At 45.0% G+C, this 23,609-nt stretch overlaps 1 protein-coding gene across 2 annotated transcripts in view; it reads right to left on the bottom strand.

Annotated features, from left to right (window-relative positions):
• Positions 1-6,877: 6,877 nt before the first annotated feature.
• The window catches only part of LOC124005441 (nuclear factor of activated T-cells, cytoplasmic 1-like), a 99,118-nt gene continuing 82,386 nt past the window's right edge, over positions 6,878-23,609 (bottom strand). For both annotated transcript variants that reach the window (XM_046314710.1, XM_046314711.1), the window contains exon 10: positions 6,878-7,593. In XM_046314710.1, coding sequence (XP_046170666.1) covers positions 7,538-7,593 — 56 coding nt within the window. In that variant the 3' untranslated portion in view covers positions 6,878-7,537. The remainder of the gene's footprint in view (positions 7,594-23,609) is intronic.

Raw genomic sequence — 23,609 nt, 5'->3', positions numbered from 1 at the left:
TAACTCAGGCAGTTGTTTTTTCATAATTTATTATTATTTTTACCCCCGTTTTTCTCCCCAGTTTCGTAGTATCCAATTGGTAGTAGTTACAGTCTTGTCTCATCCCTGCAACTCCCGTACGGACTCCGAAGAGGCGAAGGTCGAGAGCCATGCGTCCCCCGAAACACAACCCAACCAAGCCGCACTGCTTCTTGACATAATACACATTCAACCCGGAAGCCAGACGCACCAATGTATCGGAGGAAACACCGTGAACCTGGTGGTGGCACAGCTAGCACTGTGATGCAGTGCCTTAGACCACTTGACCACCCGGGAGGCCAACTCGGACAGTTGTTGTTGCCATCCTGTACCTGTCCCACAGGTGTGATGTTCGGATGTACCGATCCTGTCTGCCACTGCGAGGACGATCAGCTGTCTGTCCTGTCTCCCTGTAGTGCTGTCTTAGGTGTCTCACAGTACAGACATTTTAATTTACTGCCCTGGTCACATCTGCAGTCCTCATGCCTCCTTGCAGCATGTGCAGGGACCCTGGGCACCACACACACACACCATTCACATGCGTGCACAAACACACACACACACACACACACACACACACACACACACACACACACACACACACACACACACACACACACACACACACACACACACACACACACACACACACACACACACACACACACACCATTCACATGCATGCACAAACAGACACACACACACACAACCACACACACACACGCGTGCACAAACAAACACACACACATACACACACACCATTCACACGCATGCACAAACAGACACACACACACCATTCACACGCATGCACAAACAGACACACACACACACAACCACGCACACACACACACGACGCACGCACGCACACACACACACACACACACACACACACACACACACACACACACACACACACACACACACACACACACACACACACACACACACACACACACACACACACACACACACACACACACACACACACACACACACACACACACACACACACACACACACAGTCCCATCACAGAGAGTGCAGGCGCTTCTGTTAACATAATACTCAGCTGTTTTGAGAAATTCTGACTGTTTTCTGTGCTACAATACACACAGTAGGGACTATGAAACAGAATGTCTGAGCTGCGGACAGAGGAGGAAATACCTTGGTGTTTACTGGCTCTCTAAAACGCGGAAGCACTTCCTTGTGAGTCCTCTGCGAGTCGTCTGCTGAAGGCCAAGCAGGGCATTCAAAACCGATTTGAGATGGATCACAAAATGTCTCATGTGAGGGGAATTACTGGATCCCAAATGGTATCAGGTGAGGAAAACCCTGTTGGACCACAGAATGGGAGGACAAGTGAACAGTTATTGATGGCAAAGGTTAGTAGTGATGGAAGACACTATTTTCTTAAGTTACCTAATTGTTTTGCTCTTTGTGATACATTTTTGTGAAGGTAAGACTAGGGGCTCTATTCAATCTGTATCACGAAAGTTCCGCGCCTCAGGGTGATTGGCATTTAAAGGCAAGTTCCCACGTTTGCCGAGACTGCATAAACACTGCATATGTGGGCTCAATCAGAAATGACCTGTACATTTCTATCGTTTCAGCGATACATATTGAATAGAGCCCGAGCCGTTCACTACGCATTTTATTTCCATGTCTAACAGGTGTCTTGAGCTAATCTGGCTATGTTGATTCTCTATATTCTCTAGCATCATCCACCTGTAGCACACGCTCCAGCAGGTTTAACTCTCTGGTCACCCCCAAAACCAATTCTTTCTTTGGCCGCCTCTCCTTCCAGTTCTCTGCTGCCAATGTCTGGAACGAACTACAAAAATCTCTGAAACTGGAAACACTTACCTCCCTCACTTGCTTTAAGCATCAGAGCAGCTCACAGATTACTGCACCTGTACATAGCCCACCTATAATTTAGCCCAAACAACTACCTCTTTCCCTACTGTATTTATTTTATTTATTTATTTTGCTCCTTTGCACCCCATTATTTGTATTTCTACTTTGCACATTCTTCCACTGCAAATCTACCATTCCAGTGTTTTACTTGCTACTGTATATTGTATTTACTTTGCCACCATGGCCTTTTTTTTGCCTGTACCTCCCTTCTCACCTCATTTGCTCACATCGTATATAGACTTGTTTAAACTGTATTATTGACTGTATGTTTGTTTTACTCCATGTGTAACTCTGTGTCGTTGTATGTGTCGAACTGCTTTGCTTTTTCTTGGCCAGGTCGCAATTGTAATTGAGAACTCGTTCTCAACTTGCCTACCTGCTTAAATAAAGGTGAAAACAAATGTATAAAAAATATGCTGAAAAAGGCTGCGGCCGAAATGTGTCCGTGACAGTGACCCAGACTAAAACCTCCTATTGAGAAATCCTATAGTCTCCTCTCTGTCAGGAAGCCAATCCACCAGGGGTGTGCCAGCAGGTCACCCTGAGGTCATGCTGGGCATCCATTAGAGTGCTTATTTAGTGGATTACTCCTTTAAGAGGAGGGATCGGCCTGCTAAGGCAAAGAATCATTACCCTTCCTCCCCGCCCCCACCCTGCTAACAATCAATACAGAGGGATCATTCAAATGAATAGCTGGACATTCCCCTCTCCTCCGGATCCTCATTGTGAAATCAGTGTCAGGGGGAAACGAAGATTGAGCTTAGAGAAGGCGTCTAAAAGCCTCCAGTGATTGACAATGAAGTCCTCTAAATCCGAGAGCCCATAGCTGAGTGAGAGAGAGAGAGAGAGAGAGAGAGAGAGAGAGAGAGAGAGAGAGAGAGAGAGAGAGAGAGAGAGAGAGAGAGAGAGAGAGAGAGAGAGAGAGAGAGAGAGAGAGAGAGAGAGAGAGAGAGAGAGAGAGAGAGAGAGAGAGAGAGAGAGAGAGAGAGAGAGAGAGAGAGAGAGAGAGAGAGAGAGGAGAGAGAGAGAGAGTCCACCTGAACTCTGACTAGCCCCATTAAGAGCAGCCCACGTGTCTGCCGTTACGGTAAGGTCAACACAACTACATAGTGTATACAGAACTGCACGGTAGACAAGCTAATGTGCAAATGCAGGGTCGATGACGGTAGTGTGTGTGAGTGTTTCAGCGTTTTTATCCGCATGAATTTAGAGCATTACAAATGAATCAGGGTAGCCTAGTGGTAGCATTGGACTAGTAACCGAAAGGTTGCAAAGTTCAACCTTTCGGTTACTAGTTCAAATCCCCGAGCTGACAAGGTACAAATCTGTCATTCTGCCCCTGAAGAGGCAGTTAACCCACAGTCCCTAGGCCGTCATTGAAAATAAGAATTTGTTCTTAACTGACTTGCCTAGTAAAATAAAGGTAACATTTAGGTAACATTTATTTTAAAAATCAGGAGGGGATATCAGAATTACATTTATTGTATAGATTGACACACTGAAACCTTATGATAATATCAATAAATTAACTCTTTCGATTCAAGTCTCCTCAAGCACAACAGTATGTCCGCGTCAGAATTGTATAAATCCTTGCATGACATTTCACGCGTCGCAAGAGAGAGAAATAGTGAGTCAAGTTGAATGATTGCAGATGAAGAAAAGATGTTTTTTTTCCAGTCCATCTGGCTCTGTCTTTTTAAGAGTCTCTTAAAGTCTCTTTTAAAAAGGGATTCGTCTTTGCGACCGTACTGATGTGACCATGTCAGTGGGTCATTTGTTGGGCCTGTCACGTGTCCAGAGGGCCCATGCGGAGAGAGAGTGCACCTGTGGATACCCCCCACACACACACACACACACACACACACACACACACACACACACACACACACACACACACACACACACACACACACACACACACACACACAGGCAGTCCCTATCTACCCTCAGCCCCTCCTTCCCCACTCCCTATGAGGGGCAATATAATCATCCTCTTCATGGGCAGTAGATGCTGATCAAAGACCATCATTAATATCGCCACTATCCTGCTAAATTTGCATAGCGACATACCCTTATGTCTCTAACTGTGATCATGGAACAAATATCCATGCAGTTGTCCCCTTTAACCAAAATAGAAAAACATCAAAAACATCTTTATTGCTTAGAATGACAGAATATCAAAGTCCAACTGTATGCATGGTCAAGCAATCATCTCTTAAAGCATCTCTTAAAGTCGCCCTCATGGTTCTCTCAACATGCCCTTCATAACAGAGGTAAGTTATATCCCGGATTTACGATCTGCAGATGGCTGGGCTGGAGGAGAGGAGAAGAGAGGGCATGAGCTGAACCACCGTTCCTAGCTATGCTATCACTTTATAAAAGCAGAAATCAAGGGCTAGGTGAGGAATACAATAAGAGAGGAAGCAGAGCCATAAATAACCTGTAAATCTACCCTCTGGAACTTCTAGGCAGTGCCTCGTGCCCCGGTGAAGGGTGCACGAGAGCCCCAGGAACCAAATGGCACGAGCTAGAATCATGACGATTTTCTTTTTACACTGACAATGGAAGCACACGGAATCAAGCCACGTAGGTGTGGTGAAATCTGTTGATTTATCTCACGCTGTCTAAGGCCACTTCATCAATAAATGCCGCACAACGTGAACACGATAGGACCATTGCTATTCGTTTGTCAGTTCGATTCTTCTTCTAAATCAACTATATGGGTCCGCTAATAAAATGATAGCGATTTCAAAGATTACTCAACTGTGTCAAAGGGTAGCTGTCTCCGGCAGAGGAAGATCTAGGTGAGAGCGGGCGCCAGGAAAAAGAGGCGTGACTGCATCTGTAAATAGAGGGGCTATTTTGGGACTGCCGTGGGTGTACAAGGGAGCACCGCCCAGACCTGCCCGCCTGACTTCTGTCACTATGACGATGGGCCATTCCAAACTTTGCTGCTGGATGGAAAAAGTCTGGAGGACTGGCAGGTGGTACACAGGAGCGTGGTACAGCTCCCCTCGGTGAGACACACCATGCCACTCGCATAACCACCCACTCCACACATGCAATACCGTACCGGAGGCTATACACGTCCGTGCAAAGACACACACCTGAAGGAAGTGCATGTTTGATCGAGTACAGCAGCTCACCAGGTTCGTCAGGTCAGTCTGAATTAAGGTAAAGGCTTGAATCTTGGATCAAAGGCTAGAGTTGCATAAGAAGAAAAATGATGTCGAACATCGCCTGCCATTCGCAGTTCATTTATGTAACTACCTTTTTGCAACCCCCCCCCCCCATAAAAAAAGAATGGCCTACGTGAAAATTCAAAACTATTGTCCATATATTTGCATTGTATTTCACCATTTTGCTAATACATAGGCCATACATCTATACTACTGTATTGTGCCTTGTAAGAGACCTTGAAAAGAGAGAGAGAGAGAGAGAGAGAGAGATAAATAAATCACCAGAGTTTAAATGTCTGCATAAAACCATGGTAAGATAATTGAATATAGCCCATTCACGTCAAAGTCCTGCTGTGTCCATGTCAAGCTTTATTAGGCATATGGGGACAGGTTGGAACCATCCAAGGTTTACATTGGTCAAAAATAGTATAACACAAAGCTGCTGAATTATATAGAGAAAGTCTGAAGCTAAAGCATAGCCATATGGAGCATAAGGCGGATAAGGGAGGGAACGAGTTCAATGTGCTTAGAAAGATGCAATTGGTAAGTTATTGATTCTGTGTCGCTGTATGGAAATGATTGTTTCAACGTTGAGGGTGAATTAGATATGTAAAAATGTTATGTCATTCCAGACAGTCGGAGGGATTAAACACCATATATGATTTCTGGTAATGATTTGTGCCGAAAGGGAAAGGATTTTTATAGCACACGCATAAATTCAGGGACAATGCCATCTGGTAAAGACTGCAATATAAAACAGCTGGAGTATCACTGCATGTGTGTGTGAGTGTAAAATACTCAACATAAAAATCAAGCTAAAATCCTAATAACAGCAATGCACATGTCAGTATGGTCAACATTATGTCATTTATTAATTCATTTTCTTTATAGAACACATTGAGTGTACATAAAACACCATTTGAATTTCCATAAATATTTCATATTAAAGAGGAAATATGTTTCACCTTTGTGCCTGGATAGAAAATGATTAAGAGTTACAATCATGTCGTAGCAGAGAGACAATGGAGAATAAGGCACGATACATCAATCTGTTACATAAGAGCCATGCTATCCTATAGTCCACATTTATTCAAGACGCTATTTAACGGCGTCGTAAAGCGAAATCACGTATATATATATCATTAGTATTCTCTGCATGCTGAAGAAAGACATTGAACTCGACGACGTAGAAAAAGATTGCAGACCTGTCAACCTTTATAAGAAGAGACCCCGTGGCTCAGTAAGGGATGTCTGTACTATCACACTAAGTATAGGAATCTAGATCCTATAACATTTGGTCATGACGGAAGGGAAACCCGTTACTGCTACTATGGCAAAGTGCATTACATCCTGATTGAAGCCGACTGAGCCACTGTCTCTAATAGCAAAGAAGAAGCTTGAACAATCACTTCCAAGGCGAAAAATCCTTTGATATGAAGAAATCAATTATTCCCAAGCTGAAGCCTCCATCCTTCTCTAGCTTTATTATACAGGCAAGGGACATATTTTTGTCTTAGATAGTCCTTATCATCATATGGTATGTACATGCAAACCCCAGTCGTTCTCCTGCAAAGTGTACAGTAGGCTCTTTTCTGATTGTCTAAGCATTTGTGCATATTTTAGAAAGAAGGGACGAGGGAGGCCAGAGCAGAAGGAAAGAAGAGGCAACGAGGTGTCAAGACAGATGCTAGCAACGAGGTGGTACACATTGGATCATCAGAAAGAGGAAGGCATTGAAGAAGAAAAAAACGACGAGCTAAGGCATAAGTACATTTCAAATACATGTTTATACAAAGAATATCATACACAACATTCAGTATAAATGGACAAGGACATAATAAAAAAAAAACTGATACACAAATCTAACCTATACACACGTCCCTACATCATTTTCAGCCATTTTTTGTTTCCCTGTAAACGAATGATTGACGTGATCGAAGTGACATTGCATTCTAGTCAGTGAGTGATGTTGTAAGGCACCGCTTGGGTTGCTGTGGTTTGCCAGGACGCTCTGACCAACATATGATACACCCATTGGCTTGTCCGTATATTAGAGTCCAACACACATAAAGAAGAGGCAATCAGTAACGAAACGAGTATTCAGTCTTACTGAGCTGTTTGGTCCGTGGAAGAGCAAGAGTTGTCATTTAAGGCAAGTGTAGTAATTGTCACAGTCCCTCTCATTATATCTAAAGGCCATCTCACATTATATTATAACATTCGTTCATATGAAGCTTTGCAGTTTCCTGTTAATGACCACCAGTCGGCCAATCGTTCTGCAGCGTCATGAGGGGCAAGCAAATCAGGCATCTGGGAAATGTAGCAATGAGGAAGTGGTAATGTGAAAGCTCTCTGTTAAGGGGTTCCTCATGTGGAAGCTTGGTTTGGGGTCCTTTTGCCTCTGTCCCTTTTTGTATCTGCAGAGAGTTTATGTACTGAGATGCACTGAGATGCTGGACAGGTCGTTTCGGATGATCTCATTGACTGTGGAGATAAAAGGAGAGATATTGTTACTCGAAGAAAATGTAAAAAACATACCTCTCATTATATCATCATTGTCACAATATTAATCTTCGTCATCTTCATCAACATCATCATCACCATTATCTGTAGCTGTACCACATGATATTTGGTGGTTAAAAGTTTGTCACTGTGATTTCTGCGGGTTCATGTTAGAGTAATATCTCCACTTTCTCAACAGCAGCACAACTGCAAGGTGAAAAAGATATAACTCATTCTAAATCTCTTTTGACACAGCAATAAATATACTTTTCTTAAGAGTTTTCAGTGAATCACCACTCTGGGATTTAGATACAATTACACACTCACACACACCCTTATTCTCTTTTTCGTCTTTTCCGTTCTAGATCCTGTGCCCGCGTGTTTCCCACAGTTGGGCAGACAGAGAGCAGTCCCCTCTCTTTATCTGCTGTGTGTTTTGGCACATTGGGGGGAAGTGGCTGACCAGGGCCCTAGGACTGGTAGCAAACAAGAGGCTCCTCAGGGCACTCCAATGTAAAGCAGAGACAGAGAGAGAGAGGGAGAGAGAGAGAGAGAGACAGAGAGAGAGAGAGAGAGAGAGAGAGAGAGAGAGAGAGAGAGAGAGAGAGAGAGAGAGAGAGAGAGAGAGAGAGAGAGAGAGAGAGAGAGAGAGAGAGAGAGAGAAAGAAAGAAAGAAAGAAAGAGAGAGAGAGAGAGAGAGAGAGAGAGAGAGAGAGAGGGAGAGGGAGAGGAGGGCCACTGAGTCTGGAACTCAGTGAGGTCACTATCCACATCACTGGAGGCGGGAAAGGAAGTCAACCACCTCCTCATATCCACTCTGCACCCACAGACCTGGGCAGACTGGGCCTACTTTATCAGCTCCTAGCCCACTGGACAAACAGGCAGAGAGGAGGGGGCGGGGGCTTATCTAATGAGGGCACCCTTTCATTTATTGTGGGAGTAGAAGTGTGTACATGATTAAATACTGTATTTTCCCGGTGTTTCTATGAATATGAATGTTTATGGATATGTGTTGTGATAAACGAGTTCAGTGTGTGAATTATGATTGACTTAAACAGCTCGGTACAGGTAAACATTTTTAAATCATTCTGAATAGAATGCTTGGACATATGCACGCATGCGCACATGCACACACACACTCACACACACAGAGTTGGGGCTCACCTCCCTTTCATGAGGAACTACTGGATAAAGTCAACCGAAGCCGGCTGTTTTTAACCAGTGATTCCGCTCCGGGCTAAACAGGCTTTTACACGTTGAGGTTATTTTTAGTTACGCCTCCGTGGGACAAAACAAAAACGGCAAACAAGGATGTTACAATTAAATGATCAAACTTTAATGCCAGTCTTCAATTCCATCGTTGTGTGAGAAACAAGAAAATAGCTGGGGGCAGAGAAGTGTTGTCGAGGGAGGGAAAATCCAACACCTCAGCAGAGTATGCCACAAATGTACCTTTTCTCTGAGAGAAAAGGAGTAGCTTCCTCTCTTCTTGTCAGTCAGGGTAAAAACACTGCCATCTCAACACCCACGCATTAACCACAGTGTTGTTTTTCTATTCTTTATCAACTAATATTTTCCATTTTCGAAGCGCAGGATTTTCCATGGTGAATTTTAAAAAAATCTCATTTGTACAGGGACTACCTTTGACTGACGGCCTCCTATCTGAGCCCTGTTGACGTTCAGCAAGCGACCGAAACAGGATGTGGCTAACTGTTACACCACACAACTATCACAAACAGTTATTTATAACTAGCTATTTTGCCGTCAGTTATCTGTGCCTCAAGGAGAAAAGAATCATTCTTAGGTAGGCCTCAAAACAATTGACTGACCAGGGACAAATGAGTTTGTATTCGTGTTTGGTGTTTTACTGTGCTTAGAGATCCCCATAAGATGTTATGTAAAACTTTATTGCATTATTCATTTATGAAGTCTGTCTCAAATTATGTGCACATGTTACTAGGTAGGGACTGTCCTAAGTTGTAGGCTAGTATCAAGGTTAAGGCTTCAAGTCCTGGATCATGTTCATGGAAATGGTTTCAAACAAAAAAAATCAATGTTTCTCATTGGACGAGTAAAGGTAGTCCCTCCCTATTTCAGGCAGTTTTCTTCCATTTGGTACCTGATGGACATGACAAAGTACTGTACCCTAGCCCACCCTGCCGAGTCCTTAAGGAGAAACACATTCTTCTGAGGTGAAGAAAGAAGGTGAAAGGGGTCAGAGGTTGGCCTAGGTCCTCTCACTGCATTCGTCTTCCGTGACGCAACACTAACCCAGATGAGAGTGCTTCACTCACTTCACTCCCCCCATCCACCTCACTCTCTCCCATATGAAGGAGATCAGCACAAAAACCCAGTAAAATGTTGCTATAAATCAAGGCAGTTCAAGGTATTGCACAACCTTGTGAGTTAGTGCAGGTCTGCAATGTCTCCTCATAGACGGAGTAAGACCCTACCAGATATGCCCAACTGACAAAAACAAGACCAACGATCACACTTCACACATGATAATGTGAATCGTCGTTAGATAGGCAGTCAGTATCAAATGTAGTTATATTATATAAAGTCCTATTAATTTAGGTTACGATAATATTATCGCAATATTATTGCAACCACTACAGACGTTAATGTGTGACTCTCCTTGGATCAAACTTTGATTGATGAGAACACTCTCGTATTGTCATGTAAATCCAACCTGTTTGACCAGCTTCTACACAGCATTGGAAACTTTTTAGGTTCCTGTTTCTGATGCATGGAAAGCTATAAGTGGGAGAAGTCCTTTGTTGAATCGACAGAAACAGTGGAAAATTCAACGGAACATATTCCACTCATGCAAAACAACACAATCCGCGCCAGATAAATAATAGCATCATACTTTATTAGCTCAAGTGCCTCTAATCACATCCAACCCACAGCCATAGCTGTCAGCCTGTTTAACAGCTCATTTTGGAAGGTGTGAGAGTGACAGAGGGTGAATCTCAATTGGGATCCTTGGTTTCTCACCTCCTCTCTCCTCGCCTCCTTAAGAGGGAAGGATCATTTGATTTTCTCCTACAATCAGTGCGGTTACATGCACACAATCATATGATGATTGTGCATGGTCAGGGGAATATAATAGTTTGTTTAAAACATTTACACATTTTGCAAGAACAACGATTTCCCTAATAACCCTGTTGATATGGACACATCTGAATTTCGGCTACCTAATGAACCTTTATACCGCAGAGAAGCCTTTTTGATTCTGCGTTCGGACATATAAAGTTTGTATGTAGAAAATGTACTTTCGGTTTCTCCAAGCTCACTTCACTCGCGCGTAAGAGGGAGGCTTGAGCTACTGATGCTGGCATTTGCAGATCACATAAACGGGTTGGAACGCCAATGAAGCTGTTTCCATGTCCCGATAATTTCGAAAGATTACTCAGAAGACCAGGTGTTTTATAATCGGCGTATGCTTACTTCGATGTTGACCGTACGCTGCTTATAAGCAAAGTGTTTACACGATTATTACCATAATCGATTTTAGAATCAAATTATTACCGTGCATGTAAATGTACTCAGTGTTTGTAGAAGGAGAGGAGGTAGTATGGAAATATAGTGTGTCAATGAAGCAGACATTGCTCCTACCCACCTCAATAATTATCCTGCCGCAGTACCTCCTATGTGTTTGTGCGGTGGGGAGTACACGTCGAACCATGTTTCTAAGGACGGACGGACAACAGATGGATGTATCTCTGGGATTGGCTTGGGTTGGGCTCTCTAATCTCTCTGCTACAATACATCAGGGAAGAAGCAGCTTTCCCTCCGGGGTGTGGCCCTACTGAACAAGTGTATAGAGAGAGCTCTCCAAGGTACTCTCTCTGTCGGCATAAACAGTCATTAAAAAGACTACCCTCATCTCAGGGAGGAGCTACCAGGCACCTCTGAAAGGGCCCAAAGTGCACAGCAGAGGGACTGCAATGCCATGTAATTAAATTTCAAGCTTTGAATAAACCATGTTTGTCAGTTGTTCATGAAATTAGAACACAGAACCAAGTGAACCGTGAGGTTTGGATTACAGGCTGCTGTTAGGTTAAGCTACTGTAACGTGCCTGAAATGGACGCCAAGGCAGTAGGCACCCAAAAGGTTAAAGAGCTTGTCAACGTTCAATTCTGATAAAGACTGATCCGAGACCAACAGCAAAGTCCATCAGAGCAGCAGTGGAGCAATTTGGCCCTGTTTTGATTGAGTTATTCAGGCAGAAGCATTAAGACTTCATTTGGGCGAGGAGAACGTGCCACCCGAGCTCCCCCAGCCGAACCTGACCCGCGCGGGGGATTGAGTTAGCCGAGGTTAGCAGATAGCGCTGGCGTCGGGGTTCGATAACATCCGGGCTTCCTCTGAGAACAGAGGATAGCCATGTGGTTAGAGGAGATGGAGAGGAGAGCCTCCCGGGCCGCAAAAACACTCGGTGGTCCCTGCAAGCGTAACCCGATTCCCAATTTACCCAATCAACGACTGGCAAGGACCTGGCAGCAGCAGCGCTGACTTCACTTCACCTTCTTCCTGTTCAACTTTCTAAACATACCCTTTGAACTCTGAGTTGTAAGCGCTGTAAGAGAGGCATCCTGCTTGGGAGTTTCTATTCTCTCTGGCTGCTCATGAAGAAAGGCATAGCTCACTTCCTGAAACACTTTCACAGGGTGGATAAACTAAATCAACTCCAGTTGTGTTAGGGTTAGAGGACTTGGTGCCGTACGTAGGGGTACTCTTCATATGCTTACACTTCCCCGGATCCTCTCGTGACCCATCGTGCCTTGTGAGAAAGACAAGCACAGCTTCCACCTATTGTGTTCTGGCTCCCTACTGCATATGAAGAAGCTGCTCTGAATCATAATGGTCATTCATGTAAACATTCTGAATATAAACATGGACACACACCCGCATGCAGGCCCACAAGACAGCGTCCGTGAATGCACGCACACAGGCAAGCAGAGATGCAGACAGACGCAAACAGGCACGCACAGAGGAGCACATAGGCAAGCAGAGATGCAGACAGACGCAAACAGGCACGCACAGAGGAGCACGCAGGCAGACACACACATGCAAACAATGCCATGAAAATTCAGATGATTTAGGAGCAATAACGTAATGCAACAAAATTATGCATTACCCATCTCTATGTTCAAAATACTGTAATAGGCAGAAGAGGGGCGCACAGCCATTAGGATATCCACCAAAATAAATGCTAAACCTCGTTTGAACTGAACGTGTACATGAAATTGATTTGGTGAGGAAGCTGAACTGGAGTTTGAAGCTGCTAAAGAGAGACAATTGAATATCCTGCTACATATTACTTTTGTTTCCCCACAAATATCAAATCTGCTCTCGGGTTTCAGCAGAAACGCTTCATTGACAATTTGCAGCCTCCCACGCATGTCTGCGACAGCTAGAGGGAGAGGCTGGATGGACATCACTCACTCCTCTTCTCATAAGGATCTGTCAGAACCAGTGTTGTGAAGGGGGGGGTGAAAGGGTCAGAGCATGCAGACAGGCACACACATACGCACGCACGCGGTACACACACACACAGAACCTATACATGCACGCAGACACAGACAGACAGACAGACAGACAGACAGACAGACAGACAGACAGACAGACAGACAGACAGACAGACAGACAGACAGACAGACAGACAGACAGACAGACAGACAGACAGACAGACAGACAGACAGACAGACAGACAGACAGACAGACAGACAGACAGACAGACAGACAGACAGACACACAGACAGACAGACAGACAGACACGTGCACTCCCATAGATAAACGCAGTTGGACACGGAGAAATGACACTAAGCTAATTCGTCTCAGACTAGCAGGTAGACAACAGAGACTGATACCCTGGGATGCCCTGTGGGTGTAATGATGTGATTATATGTGCAGATGTGGATATATCATCCCCACAACTCTGCGGATGTGTGAAGCCTGCCTTTCCCCATGTGGAAGCACTCAGCCTCACAACTGACCGGAGGAGACGAAAGAAAAAGTTAAAGTGTGTGGAAGAGAGAGTTGAGAGAGGCGCGGGGGGGGGGGGGTAGCTGGAGTCGACTCTGAGGGTCTCTGCTCGAGTTTTACAACCCTTCCGGCAGCAGCTGGGCAGCTGCGCACACGTTGCTGTGTGCCCTGGTCCTCGGCCAATCCGCTTCCTTCACTGCCAAGGTGCAGACCAATGGTAAGGGGGGGAGGAGAGAACGGGGGGGGGGGGGGGTAATGGTTAACAGAGGCTGAGGCCACGCTGGCGGATATAGGGAGAGCGGGAGTCCTTGGATCTCCAAGAATACTTTCCTCTGATGGCTGCTACTGCTTGCTGGACCTCTGAGTATTGCTCCACGGAGAACGGCTTTGAAAGATGGCAAAGCCATTTGTTTCTTAATACCACGTGGAGCGGTGGAGAGCAGGGAGCAGGGAGATAACGTGAGATAAAGTGAAGTGCTGCTCTCATCTCATCTCCACCTGTGTCTTCCTACGTGAGTCTCTGATGTGCTCCTCATATCTCAGACAGCTTGCTTCCTTTGTCTCCGAAGTGAGATGAAGCCCCGCTCGTTGCCAGGCTAAACGAGTGGACCCCTAGAGAGCTAGCGAGCGCCTTCTCTGTGCTCAGCCCAGGCAGTAGCCAGAGGGCTGCAACTGCCGCATCACAGACCGAAACAGGCTGAAAAAACAATAGCCAGCCACCCCAAAATTGGACAGCCAATCTAAACACAACAGATTCTTCACTGAAAACCACCCGACACTGATTTGCTTGTTTTGGCAAGGCACTTTCTCTTTGATCTTCTATGGTGTGTCGCTACTGCTGCCTCCCCTCCCTATCTTACTTCTCTGTGAGATGCCGCCGCCACCACCCGTTCCTCTCCTCCTCTCACTTCCTCTAAGGCCCTGGGGGCGGTGGGTGTGTTCGGCGGGGCCCGTCTCCGGGGACGAGGCTGGGGAGGTGTTTACATGGTTAGGGCCGCTCTCCTGTGAGCTCATCATTGATGGACTGAAATAAGTCACTTGATTGCCTTCGCTGTGTCCTCTCCCAGTTTCTCTGCTACTAACAGTACAAAGTAAAGCAGTGGTACCAAGATTTCCTGATATATTTGGTAATAAAATCAAACAGGGGTTCGTCCCTTCCTTCATGCTATAGCAATGCGATATGTGTTTCTTTATGTTTAAAGCCACAACGACTAAAAGTATCCGAGTGAGAAAGTGAGTGAAACACACGTCTGCATGGTGGAGATATGAAAGGAGACAGATTTAAAAACGTTCAGCATGCCTCATTTGACTAAAAGTTTCATGCTAAAATAACGATGGCCGTCGGATATGGCCAGTCTGATTGATAGTGAATTGGAAAGGCATGAGGCAACAGTGGCTAATGCACATGGATAGAGATCTCACTTCTTGAATATGGCGGAAAAGCATGGCCATGTTGAAGCGATCATACTGCGCTAGATTACAACCATCTGAGTGAGGATTTGGCCGTACACCTGCACATAATGGGATTTATGACATCAGCGTTTGTATTCTGCCTCTTTAAATCACCTGTTCCCTGTCAGTTGTAATGTGGGATTTCAGAATCCACGTTTTATCTAGAAAACCACATTCCCTGCATCCAAAAAGGCTTACCTTAAGTGCACGTTTTATTAGCCCCTATCTATCACAGACACAAGGCTTAGAGAGGTACCTCGTCGTTTGAGTGTGCGTGTGTGTGTGTGGAGAGCCTGGCGCTTGGCCTTGGACTGGACCGTTGCTCTTTCCATCCCGGTGAAGGGGTATGAGCTACTGTTCTTCGCCATCTCTTTCATGCATTATGAAAGGGAGCCCTTGAACTTGACAACATTCTCCTGGAGCACCCATCCCAATGCCAGCAGGGATATTGTCTCAATCTGCCTCGCAGTATTGGATATACTGTGAAGACCTTGCAATGAGGAACTTCCAGGAGTCACGGCACATCACAGCGCAGCACTAAAACTCAGCATGGACACTAAAATCCACAAAAGGCTCAAGCAGTGCAGAGAAACGTCTCTGGTCTCCAACACTCCCGCTGGGATCTCGCGGCTGACCTACAGGGCCAGACTTATATTATACTGTAAGTCTCAGATCTGATTTACTCTCATTCCACTGACCTGGAATCTGCTCTGAGTCTGCACGGTTTGAAATCTTCTCCCACCTGCTCCGATTGGTAGACTGAGAGGTAAAAGGGTCAACTTGTGGACTTACTTACCTGGGATAGGGTTAAAGTGAAGGGTTGGCTTGGCAAGTCCTCTCCTCATGCCAACCGCTTTTAATTTACCTGTGCAGACAGACAACCTTCCTACATCTGGAGGTCCTGATCCATCCAGCCATCCTAGATAATATAACATCGATATGGACCCCAGGATATCTGTTCCAACTTCTTCCTACACACATCATAGCAACCCACAAGCGCCCACATGCAAACTAACACACACAGACAGACACACACACACACACGAACGCACGCACGCACACACACACATAAACAAAAACCTATCTGAGCCGTCACTGGTAAATCCTAGCTGGTGGTTTCACCTGATTATGGCCATACAATTTCATCCCCTGTAGATTTAATGGTTGACATCGCTCGGGGAGTTCGGCCACATGAACGTCTTAGCAGAGAGGGAGTCCTGCTCTTTTTTTTCCTAAATACAGTCAATCTCGCTGACTCAATTAAAACATATGTGACATCTCCGCTCACTTGGAGCATTTAACAACTGACCTTATCTGACGCGAGGAGCGTGCGAGCAGGTTTGACATGAGTGATTTATAATACCTAACAGAGGAAAAGAGTGCAGCTTTGCCATCTCATATCACCTCCTAGTTTGAAACTGGACTCCCCAGACTAGCTCTTAGACACTGAATGCTCACTGAAGGATCCTTAAAAGCAAACTCATTCAACCTCAGCATGGTCATTCTCTGCCCTACAGGTGCTCAGTGGGAAAATGAGAAAAAGAGAGAGAAATACACTCCTCCACTCTGAGTCGTGTTTTTATTTCTTAGACTTCTAAGATAACGAGCAAGTATGTTCTGTCTGCGTGTGAAGTACAGCGGCACCGGGAGAAACTGCCAGGGAATCTAACCGGAGATTGCGTGCTTCTTGCTTCACGTTCACATTTTCCCCTCTCACTCTCAGTATGTCTGTTCACCTCTTCTTCCCAACTAAGTTTTCTCTGGTCGACAAGCTTCCTGTGAGTCTGCCCTGTGTGTTTCTGACTGAATATCCCTGGATCTAAATAGGTGTTGAGGGTGCCTGCAACCCCCCCCCCCCTCCCCCAGCCACCTATAGCCCTTCTCATTGCAGCTTCTGCCCTATTGCTTCCTATCTCTCTCAATATATATATATATATATATATATATATATATATATATATATATATATATATATATATATAAATATATATAAATATACTTGTATGCCATTTAGTAGACACTTTTATCCAAAGGAACTTCCCACTGGGTGAAAACTGGTTGAATCAATGTTGTTTACACGTCATTTCAACCCAAGAAATCAATGTGACGACGCTAAATCAACGTGGAAAACTGATTGGATTTGCAAAAGGTCAACAACGTACTGTAAGGCTATTTAGTCATTTTTTCACCCATCTTTTAACCTAAATCCAATGACATAGTGACATTTATTGTTGATTTTACGTTGGATTCTAGGTTAGTTCACAACTCAATCAAATGTAAATAAAAACTAAATGTTGAACTGAGGTCTGTGCCCCGTGTGTTACAGTCATGCGTGCGTACAGTATATTACTCTCTCTCTCTCTCTCCCCTCTCTCTGTCTCGCTGTCTCTCTCTGTCCCTCTCTTTCTCTGTCTCTCTCTCTCTCTCTCTCCCTCTCTCTCTCTACATGTCTCTCTCTCTGTCTCACTCTCTCTGTCTCTCTCTCTCTCTCGCTCTCTCTCTACATGTCTCTCTCTCTGTCTCGCTCTCTCTGTCTCTCTCTCTCTCTCTCTCTCTCTCTCTCTCTCTCTCTCTCTCTCTCTCTCTCTCTCTCTCTCTCTCTCTCTCTCTCGTCTCTGTCTCTCTGTCTCTCTCTGTCTCTCTCTCTGTCTCTCTCTCTCTCTCTCTCTCTCTCTCTCTCTCTCTCTCTCTCTCTCTCTCTCTCTCTCTCTCTCTCTCTCTCTCTCTCTCTCTCTCTCTACATGTCTCTCTCTCTGTCTCGCTCTCTCTGTCTCTCTGTCTCTTTCTCTGTCTACGATTCTCATTTCACAAGGAGAATATATGCTCCAAAGTAGAAAATATCTCCCGTGATCATGATGCTAAAACTTGACATGATTACAGAAAGAACTACAGAAGAAATCGATAAATAACTGCACGATTATAAATGTGTATACGAGAAAACTCCTTTCCTCTCTGTTGAAACATCTGTGTAGAGGATGATTTGTGTAACGGCCGGCACCATTGAAACCGGGGGTGATGTGCTGTTAGTATATAGGCTAGTGTCAGAAGCTCCTGGGGGACTATTCGTTCTTCCCCAGTCTCTCTCTCCTCTCTGTCTCCATCTCTCTCTCTCTCCACATCTCTCTCTCCACATCTCTCTCTCCACATCTCTCTCTCCCCGCCATCTCTCTCTCTCCACATCCCTCCCTCCCTCCCCTCTCTCTCTCTCTCTCTCTCTCTCTCTCTCTCTCTCTCTCTCTCTCTCTCTCTCTCTCTCTCTCTCTCTCTCTCTCTCTCTCTCTCTCTCTCTCTCTCTCTCTCTCTCTCCACATTTCTCTCTCCACATCTCTCAATTCAATTCGCTTTATGGGCATGACATAACAATGTACATATTGCCAAAGCTTATTTTGGATATTTACAATATAAAAAAAAATATATAAAATGAGAATCAAAATTGTCAACGGGACAACAGTAACAACAATAACCAAGGGTCAAAATAACCATACATTCAACAGTAACAATAAGCATACAGTAGAGGACATGTGCAGGTTGATTGGTCTGTCAGACTATGTCCCTCAACTTTTGGCAGGCAGCAATGTAGTGTGCTGCCAACCCACAGCTCTCTGCGTTCTCCCCACGCGTAGCCTATCCTCATGAGAGAGGTCTTTAAAACCTTGAATAAGGGTTTCACATTTTTGGAAATGACACTCTTTAATTGTTATATATTTTTTACATGTTGTCAGGAAATGCAGCTCCGTCTCAGGTTCTGCAGTTGTGCAGTGGTTGCACAGCCTTTCCTCTACAGGGAGCCAGGTTTTCCTGTGTCTACCCTTCTCAATGGCAAGGCTGTGCTCACTGAGCCTGTACTTTGTCAATGTTTTTCTTTTGCTTTGTGCTTGTGTTTGTGTTTCCCAATAAGAAATATAGTTTTGTTTTGACTGTGTTGTAATTTGGTTTATCCTGATTGATTGGGTGTTCTGGTCCTGAGGTTTCCGTGTGTTAGTAGAACAGGTTTGTGAACTCAGCCCCAGGACCAGCTGGAGGAGGGGACACTTTTCTTTGCTCAGCTCTTGGCTTGGCATTGCAGGGCTTGGTAATGATATGAACTGAATTGCTATTTTTTGAGTTTTTATTATTAGTGGATATTGGCCTAATTCTGCCGTGCATGCATTGTTTGTAGTTTTCCTCTGGACATGTAGGAGAATCTTACAGATCTCTGCATGCAGGGTTTCAATTGGGTGTTTGTCCCATTTGATGAAATCTTGTTTTGCGAGTGGACTCCACACCTCACTGCCATAAAGTGCAATTGGTTCAATGACATATTCAATTAGATTTAGCCAAATTTGAATAGGTATTTCAAATTTAATTTGATTTTTAATGGCATAGAATGCCCTGCGTGCTTTCTCTCTCAGCTCATTCACTGCCTCATTAAGGTGTCCATTTGAGCTTATTTTTAAACCTAAGTAATTGTAGTGTGTACAGTACTCTATATATGTTGTACCAATTGAGAACTTTGGTCTAATTCCCTGAGATCTGGATCTTCTCTGGAAAATCATTATTTCAGTCTTGGGCCCAGGTCTGGCAGTACTGCTCTAGCAGGTCTCTCTCCCTCCCCATCTACATCTCTCTCTCTCCATCTACATCTCTCTCTCTCTCTCTCTCTCTCTCTCTCTCTCTCTCTCTCTCTCTCTCTCTCTCTCTCTCTCTCTCTCTCTCTCTCCATCTACATCTCTCTCTCTCTCTCTCCTTCCCTCTCTCTCTCTACATCTCTCTCTCTCCCCATCTACATCTCTCTCTCTCTCTTCATCTCTCTCTCCCCACGTCTCACTCTCTCTCCCCATCTACATCTCTCTCTCTCTCTCTACATCTCTCTCTCTCCCCATCTACATCTCTCTCTCTCCCCCCATATACATCTCTCTCTCTCTCTACATCTCTCTCTCTCTCCCCATCTACATATCTCTCTCTCCCCATCTACCTCTCTCTCTCCCCATCTACATCTATCTCTCTCTCTCCATCCCCACATCTCTCTCTCTCTTATTTTCCACCATAATTTGCAAATAAATTCATTAAAAATCCTACAATGTGATTTTCTGGATTTGATTTCTCATTTTGTCTGTCATAGTTGAAGTGTGATGAAAATTACAGGCCTCTCTCATATTATTAAGTGGGAGAACTTGCCCAATTGGTGGCTGACTAAATACTTTTTTGCCCCACTGTACATCTCTCTCTCTCCCCATCTACATCTCTCTCTCTCTCCCACATATACACCTCTCTCTCTCTCTCTCTCTCTCTCTCTCTCTCTCTCTCTCTCTCTCTCTCTCTCTCTCTCTCTCTCTCTCTCTCTCTCTCTCTCTCTCCCCCCCATCTACATCTCTCTCTCTCTCTACATCTCTCTCTCTCCCCACGTCTCACTCTCTCTCCCCATCTACATCTCTCTCTCTCTCTACATCTCTCTCTCTCCCCATCTACATCTCTCTCTCTCCCCCCATATACATCTCTCTCTCTCTCTACATCTCTCTCTCTCCCCATCTACATCTCTCTCTCTCCCCATCTACATCTATCTCTCTCTCTCCATCCCCACATCTCTCTCTCTCTTATTTTCCACCATAATTTGCAAATAAATTCATTAAAAATCCTACAATGTGATTTTCTGGATTTGATTTCTCATTTTGTCTGTCATAGTTGAAGTGTGATGAAAATTACAGGCCTCTCTCATATTATTAAGTGGGAGAACTTGCCCAATTGGTGGCTGACTAAATACTTTTTTGCCCCACTGTACATCTCTCTCTCTCCCCATCTACATCTCTCTCTCTCTCTCTCTCTCTCTCTCTCTCTCTCTCTCTCTCTCTCTCTCTCTCTCTCTCTCTCTCTCTCCCCATATACATCTCTCTCTGTCTTTTTCTCTCACTACATCTCTCTCTATCTACATCTCTCTCTCTCATCTTCATCTCTCTTTCTCTCCCCATCTACATCTCTCTCTCTCTCTCTCTCTCTCTCTCTCTCTCTCTCTCTCTCTCTCTCTCTCTCTCTCTCTCTCTCTCTCTCTCTCTCTCCATCTACATCTCTCTCACTCCCCATCTACATATATCTTTCCCTCCCTCTCTCTCTCTCTCTCTCCATCTCTCTCTCTCTCCCTACGTCTCTCTCTCTCCCCATCTACATCTCTCTCTCTCCCCACGTCTCGCTCTCTCTCCCCATCTCTCTCTCTCTCCCAATCTACATCTCTCTCTCTCTACATCTCTCTCTCTCCCCATATACATCTTTCTCTCTCTCCCCATATACATCTCTCTCTCTCCCCATATACATCACTCTCTCTCCCCATCTACATCTCTCTCTCTCTCTACATCTCTCTCTCCCCCTACATCTCTCTCTCTCTCTCTACATCTCTCTCTCTCTCCCCCCATCTACATCTCTCTCTCTCTCTACATCTCTCTCTCTCCCCACATCTCACTCTCTCTCCCCATCTACATCTCTCTCTCTCTCTCTCTCTACATCTCTCTCTCTCCCCATCTACATCTCTCTCTCTCTCCCCCCATATACATCTCTCTCTCTCTCTACATCTCTCTCTCTCTCCCCATCTACATCTATCTCTCTCTCTCCATCCCCACATCTCTCTCTCTCTTATTTTCCACCATAATTTGCAAATAAATTCATTAAAAATCCTACAATGTGATTTTCTGGATTTGATTTCTCATTTTGTCTGTCATAGTTGAAGTGTGATGAAAATTACAGGCCTCTCTCATATTATTAAGTGGGAGAACTTGCCCAATTGGTGGCTGACTAAATACTTTTTTGCCCCACTGTACATCTCTCTCTCTCCCCATCTACATCTCTCTCTCTCTCTCTCTCTCTCTCTCTCTCTCTCTCTCTCTCTCTCTCTCTCTCTCTCTCTCTCTCTCTCTCTCTCTCTCTCTCTCTCTCTCTCTCTCTCTCTCCCTCTCCCCCATATACATCTCTCTCTGTTTTTTTCTCTCACTACATCTCTCTCTATCTACATCTCTCTCTCTCATCTTCATCTCTCTTTCTCTCCCCATCTACATCTCTCTCTCTCTCTCTCTCTCTCTCTCTCTCTCTCTCTCTCTCTCTCTCTCTCTCTCTCTCTCTCTCTCTCTCTCCCCATCTACATCTCTCTCACTCCCCATCTACATATATCTTTCCCTCCCTCTCTCTCTCTCTCTCTCCATCTCTCTCTCTCCCTATGTCTCTCTCTCCCCATCTACATCTCTCTCTCTCTCTCTCTACATCTCTCTCTCTCCCTACGTCTCTCTCTCTCCCCATCTACATCTCTCTCTCTCCCCACGTCTCGCTCTCTCTCCCCATCTCTCTCTCTCTCGCAAGGCGTAACTCTCTCTCTCTCGAGGCGTAACTAAAAATAACCTCAACGTGTAAAAGCCTGTTTAGCCCGGAGCGGAATCACTGGTTAAAAACAGCCGGCTTCGGTTGACTTTATCCAGTAGTTCCTCATGAAAGGGAGGTGAGCCCCAACTCTGTGTGTGTGAGTGTGTGTGTGCATGTGCGCATGCGTGCATATGTCCAAGCATTCTATTCAGAATGATTTAAAAATGTTTACCTGTACCGAGCTGTTTAAGTCAATCATAATTCACACACTGAACTCGTTTATCACAACACATATCCATAAACATTCATATTCATAGAAACACCGGGAAAATACAGTATTTAATCATGTACACACTTCTACTCCCACAATAAATGAAAGGGTGCCCTCATTAGATAAGCCCCCGCCCCCTCCTCTCTGCCTGTTTGTCCAGTGGGCTAGGAGCTGATAAAGTAGGCCCAGTCTGCCCAGGTCTGTGGGTGCAGAGTGGATATGAGGAGGTGGTTGACTTCCTTTCCCGCCTCCAGTGATGTGGATAGTGACCTCACTGAGTTCCAGACTCAGTGGCCCTCCTCTCCCTCTCTCTCTCTTTCTCTCTCTCTCTCTCTCTCTCTCTCTCTCTCTCTCTCTCTCTCTCTCTCTCTCTCTCTCTCTCTCTCCCCATATACATCTCTCTCTGTCTTTTTCTCTCACTACATCTCTCTCTATCTACATCTCTCTCTCTCATCTTCATCTCTCTTTCTCTCCCCATCTACATCTCTCTCTCTCTCTCTCTCTCTCTCTCTCTCTCTCTCTCTCTCTCTCTCTCTCTCTCTCTCTCTCTCTCTCTCTCTCTCTCTCCCTCTCCCCATCTACATCTCTCTCACTCCCCATCTACATATATCTTTCCCTCCCTCTCTCTCTCTCTCTCTACATCTCTCTCTCTCTCTCTCTCTCTCTCTCTCTCTCTCTCTCTCTCTCTCTCTCTCTCTCTCTCTCTCTCTCTCTCTCTCTCTCTCTCTCTCTCTCCCCATATACATCTCTCTCTGTCTTTTTCTCTCACTACATCTCTCTCTATCTACATCTCTCTCTCTCATCTTCATCTCTCTTTCTCTCCCCATCTACATCTCTCTCTCTCTCTCTCTCTCTCTCTCTCTCTCTCTCTCTCTCTCTCTCTCTCTCTCTCTCTCTCTCTCTCTCTCTCTCTCTCCCCCCATCTACATCTCTCTCACTCCCCATCTACATATATCTTTCCCT

Source organism: Oncorhynchus gorbuscha, linkage group LG19, assembly GCF_021184085.1.
Source record: "Oncorhynchus gorbuscha isolate QuinsamMale2020 ecotype Even-year linkage group LG19, OgorEven_v1.0, whole genome shotgun sequence".
NCBI classification, from domain to species: domain Eukaryota; kingdom Metazoa; phylum Chordata; class Actinopteri; order Salmoniformes; family Salmonidae; genus Oncorhynchus; species Oncorhynchus gorbuscha.
Note: the sequence above shows the minus strand (reverse complement) of the source record. Positions and strands in the feature narration are given on the sequence as shown.